The sequence below is a fragment of the Schistocerca nitens genome, chromosome 4, assembly GCF_023898315.1.
Source record: "Schistocerca nitens isolate TAMUIC-IGC-003100 chromosome 4, iqSchNite1.1, whole genome shotgun sequence".
Lineage (NCBI taxonomy): Eukaryota > Metazoa > Arthropoda > Insecta > Orthoptera > Acrididae > Schistocerca > Schistocerca nitens.
This window is the reverse complement of record NC_064617.1, coordinates 500,325,723-500,331,254: the sequence shown is the minus strand read 5'-3', so window position 1 is coordinate 500,331,254 and position 5,532 is coordinate 500,325,723. Positions and strand designations below refer to the sequence as shown.

The 5,532-nt window shown below is 43.6% G+C and overlaps 1 protein-coding gene across 1 annotated transcript; it reads left to right on the top strand.

The window, feature by feature from the left end:
• The first annotated feature begins 254 nt into the window (after positions 1-254).
• Positions 255-2,630, top strand: LOC126251567 (cuticle protein 38-like). The gene is made up of 2 exons (XM_049952085.1): positions 255-288; positions 2,254-2,630. Exons 1-2 carry the CDS (start codon positions 277-279, stop codon positions 2,557-2,559), a joined length of 318 nt encoding a protein of 105 aa, XP_049808042.1. The 5' UTR covers positions 255-276; the 3' UTR covers positions 2,560-2,630.
• Positions 2,631-5,532: the final 2,902 nt, after the last annotated feature.

Genomic DNA, 5,532 nt, shown 5'->3' with positions numbered 1-5,532 from the left:
CCAGTACGTGACCAATGGCAAGGTGGGCATACAGTTACAAATTAACAGAGACGCGGTGCGCTGACCTAGTCTGCCACTTCGGATTCGCAGTCGGCAAACGCTGAACCAGAGCGCAAAGTGGATCAAGAGCACCGTCTGCGGGAGCTGTGGCCGTGTCGCAGGCAGAGGACGAGGGCGTGGCTCGCAGGCCCCGCAGCTACCGCCCGCTATATATACCGACGGCGAACCTGGCTGCGGCACCTGTTGCTCTCGCCGGACAACAACTCTCATCACAACATGTACAAGCTGGTGAGTTGCCTGCGCGATGGCACATACCTCAGAGTGACTCAGGCCTTTACTTCCCTTCTCTTGTTTCCTCAACGGTTTCCCTCTGCTATCAGAGAAAACATACTTTTGAACAGTCAGCACATATGAAGAGTAGTTATAAAGTTTAGACTATCACCTCCAAAAGAAGTAAAGTTACGCTATTAATGTCTACAGTCTTGGTGCACAGTGCAATCCCGCGCCGCGGTACGTTGCTAGAACAGCCAAAACGAAATGGTGCAGCCCATCTCCACTTCACCAGTGGGTTCTGACATCTGACTGCAATAAAACAAAAAGTTATTTACGTAACTGTTTTTATGTAACAATTAAAAGTGTATGCCTCCCTCGTATTCTAGTACGTATCTGTCCAGGACTTTTCGCTTCTGCTGCCTCTTACTCGGCAAAGTTTTCTGCTTCTGACGTATTAGCACGTGTTTCTGTTTCTTACAAACTCTTCCATTCGAAGTTTTTGTTTCTCTTTCTTTCTGTTACGTCTCGACTTCAGCCAGAGAGACAGCACTGCGATGGAGATGTTGCTTGCGCTTTTGGTGTGATTTTGGTTCCAAAACCCAGCCTGGCCACACTGATTTACTTTACTTCTGTTTCTAGCAGCATTTATGCCAGCTGAAACTGAGATTAGACCTCCCTTCCTTCCCCCATTACGTAATTACTATTGGAAATATATTTCATCCTCTACGGTAGCTTTGTTTCTTACCTAAATATCAATATCTGACGGTGAAAATCTCTTTCACCCTTTGTTTAGGTATCTTCAGCTGCACCAGTCGACATTCTGTGTCTTGGTATGCCATTTATTCCTGATGTCATTGTGTATGATTTCTTCCTACGTAGCAGAAATTTTGCTACCAAGTTCTTCATCGCTTTATCTCTCTTTGCTACTTGTATTATTACCGCTTTATTTAATTTAAAATTCAAATTTAGCGCTGACTAAAGTGTAAACTGAATTTAACAGATATTTGGCCTTACCCGCTTTGAGCGAGAATAGTTGAATTGAGCTGAGAGGTGTCACTTTGTGTGTCTTTTGGTAGCATTTAATCTTAACATTGACTCGAAGTAGTTGCAAGAACGAAGAACTGCACAAAGGTGAAGTGGAATGTATCGGTGTGTATTGCTCGTGGAGTTCAGTAGGTATCTAACAACAGCTGATGTTTTACAAAAGCAAGATTTCAATATCGGATCGCAGTCCGCTGCTTGTCTAAGTCGAGATGTTTTAGTACACTAATCAGATGGGAATAGCGAAAGATTTCATTCAATGCGATCCAAGGGAGGGATAAAACAGATATTCACCAGATGATTTATTTTCCGGAAAAAGGTCCTTTGTGCCAAGTTAAATAGATTGACATTATCAGTTAGCAGCTATGAAGGAGAGTGTACAACCTTATAGAATGAGTGCCGAAGTCTCTCTCCTTCTCCCCTTCCTTACTCCCCTCATCCCTCAACCCACACACCCATACAGTAAAAAAACCATATGGGTTACTTTCTACTATTTGTAGGACAGTGTAAGGTCTGTATTGAGAAAGTCAATTTTATTTCATTTTCTTCATCCCTTTTCTGTCGAATAACTTATGTCAGCTGTTGGTGCATATTAACCTTTATTTAGGGTTACTGTCTCTATGTCTCCTTTCTGAAGCAACTGGAACAAATCCACAGTTGTGGACGAAAAAAATGCTTGAACAGCTTTGTTCAGTGCAGTTTTTTGTCTCTTACAGTAATTTTCATCCATAGCCAAGACATTCATTTTTGGTGATGCAATGCACAGATCACAGCCGAGGTCGCGTATCAATCGATTTATCTTGACTGGCTACACTATACAGATACGAGCATCTTCATATATTTGTAGCTCTAGTTGCAACGTGTTGCAAGTGAATAGCACCTCTTGCCACCACTGCCAACACGGCATCCTGTCGAACTCTGAAATACACGTTGTCGCAGGTGATCCTTCTGTGCGCCGTGGCCGCCGCCCACGCCGGCTACCTGGGAGGCTACGCCGCCCCCGCCGTCGCCGTGGCCGCCCCCGCCGTGGCTGTGGCTCACGCCCCCGTGGCCGTGGCGCCCGCCGCCTCCTCCATCGCCAACACGTACAGGATCTCGCAGACGGCCCGCGTCCTGGCCGCCCCCGCCGTCGCTGCCGCCCCCGTGGCCTACGCCGCCCCCGTGGCCTACGCCGCCCCCGCCGTCCACGCCCCTCTGGCCTACGCCGCCCCTGCTGTCGCTGCTCCCATCCTGAAGGTGCACTGAGAAGGGCAAATGTCAGTGATGTATCATCCATTCTGACTCATCATTATTTAATAAAGACCTCATAAACAGAATATATTTAATCAATGCTACGCTATTGCTTCTCTCCATTACTCCAGTCCTGCAGTTGTCGTAAATCGTAGTTAAGTCATGGTAAGACACTGTTACTTCTTAAGCTTATGTATATCGAGAAACCTCGAACAGGAAACAATGAACACTAGGAGGTAGGCGGCGAAATCACGTAAGTGGTGCAGTCACTAAGTATTGGAGAAAGTTGTTGAACAGTTATCTGCAGTGGAACCTAATGATGGGCTAAGCAGTTCAGGCGGCAACAATGGACACACATATGATATGGCACAGAACAATGACCCTTGAGCAGCCTACGAGGTGTGTGGAAACATGGCGTTATGCCTTGGTGGCTGCCCTATACGTGTCGAATCTGAAATTTTGACTATTGTTAAGGGTAAGTTTCTGAAATTTTAGTATTAGGATGTTTGGTCGCAGATGGCTCCATTTAGAGTAATAATGAAATGTAATTTATTCGGTTTTTTATCAAAATTACCTTTTTTCTATGAAAATATCTTCACAACAGTGAAAAATCTGTAATATGCAAGAAAAAGTTTCTCGTAGGTACCTATCTACAGATGCAAAACGTATGTGATTTCCTTGTGTCGTTGCAGGAACCGCTCGGCAACTCGTCGTTGCACTGGTCTTGCATTGTGTTTGGTGAACTGGATACCAGGCATCAACCAATTCTTCATTAGTGAACCTATCCATAAACCAGTGTATCGGTCTTAGCTAGCAAATTACACTGATACAAAAACAAACTTGATATAAAATAGAGTATGACTGAATGCGAGCTTGATGCCAACGAGTAAAGTAGGTGTTGTTGTACTTATAACATGGTAAAAGATTGTCTATCTTACCATTGCAGTACGAGGTAATCCATGTGATATTCACTTGCTTGCTGAACCGTTGGAGAATGCAACAAAGACGACAAATTAACGCACATATTTACATGTTGTACTTTCAACAGAGTACGGCGTAGTTTCAGGGAAGACTTCATATTATACTGAGAACGGCGATACAGCAACATCAAGCAAAACAGATGCTGTGGCCAGATGCAAGCCAATTGCAAACCCCACAGCCTGTTTTGGTTAAGCTTTATCTAGTCAGATAGTACATTACAGAATGAGCATCGACAAATCAGAGTTCTTGGAATTCAAATATCGAATCGGAACACTGCATGACAAGCTACGGAAGGAACGAAAATATAAAGAGATGTTTTTATAACTATGCAGTGGCATAGTATTCTAGTACTTATTATGACTTATTCCTTGATCTGTCAAGAGAGAGATTTTCTTCAAGTTTATTAATGAATGAAGTTCATTAAGTTTTAATTTTGACTATCTGATGAGAAAAGAAACATTACGCTCAGTCAAAAATTGATAATTTATTTTCTATTATTTCTTACTGTGTGATTTTTTTTACAGACTTCCGTTTATTTAGATATATGAACGTTAACATGACTTAATTTACTGTTCCGTTAAGAAACTGACATACAAATAAGAAAGGCAGAAAACCCTTTTAATTTACAATAATTCAACAGCTGTTCTGGAGCAATTACGATGAAATCAATTACGTGGGAAAATCACAAAACATGGCCATGTAGCTGCAAAAGAAAATTACTTTCATTGTTATTTAATGCGAAAGACAGTTAAGTTACGCATGAAATTCGCGACTGAGAACACGACATCACATTTTATTTAAAAACAGCAAAGCTCAAGACGCTAGCGATGACGACCGTAATGGAGAGAGCAAGGAGGGACTACAGGTGACCCTTGGCGGCTTTGGAGTGAATGGAACAAGTTTATGTATACGTTTTCCTCACTCGCTTTTCGAAAATGGAAAGCTAGAAAAATAGCTTGAAGATGATTCGATGAACCTTCTGCCTGGTGCTGAAGTGAGAATTTCAGCGTAAGTATGTAGATGTATTAGTAGACCACAACGTTATTGAACTTGTGTATGAGGATGCTTCTGTCAACTTATCAAGAGTTTTTATCGTTTCTTCAGTCGCCACTGCAGTTATTTACTGTAACATCACCACATGTTTCCTGTAACGGCCACGGGACGCCAAGTGCAATAACAGCGTGGTCATGTAGTAGATGAGTTTGCTTCTACACGAGTCACACAGTCGATGCATAAACTGTTTGTACAGCGCCAAAGGAACTGGAGCAGGCATGTGTATTCAAACAGAGTGGTATTTAAACAGGCAGTATACGGCGCTGCGGTCGGCAACTCCTATATAAGGCAACAAAGGTCTGGCGCAGTTGTTAGATCGGCTACTGGTGCTACAATGGCAGGTTATCAAGATTTAAGTGAGTTTGAACGTGGTGTTATTGTCGTCGCACGAGCCATGGGACACAGCACTTCACAGGTAGCGTTGAAGTTGGGATTTTCCCGTAAGACCATTTCAAGAGTGTACCGTGAATATCTGGAATCCGGTAAAAGATCAAATCTCCGACATCATTGCGGCTTGAGAAAGATCCTGCAGAAACAGTACCAACACGACTGAAGAGGACCGTTCAACGTGACACAAGTGCAATCCTTCCGGAAATTGCTGCAGATTTCAATGCTGGGCCATCAACAGGTGTCAGCGTGCGAACGATTCAACGAAACGTCATCGATATGGGATTTCGGAGCCTTGATGACTGCACGACACAAAGCTTTACGCCTCGCCTGGGCCCGTCAACTTTTGGACTGTTGATGACTGGAAACATATTGCCTGGTCGGACGAGTCTCGTTTAAAATTTTATCGAGAGAATGGACGTGTACGTGTACTGAGACAACCTTATGAATCCATGGACCCTGCGTGTTAGCAGGGGACTGTTCAAGCTGGTGGAGGCTCTGTCAAGGTCTGGAGCGTTTGCAGTTGGAGTGATACAGGACGCCTGATACGTCTAGATACGAATCTAA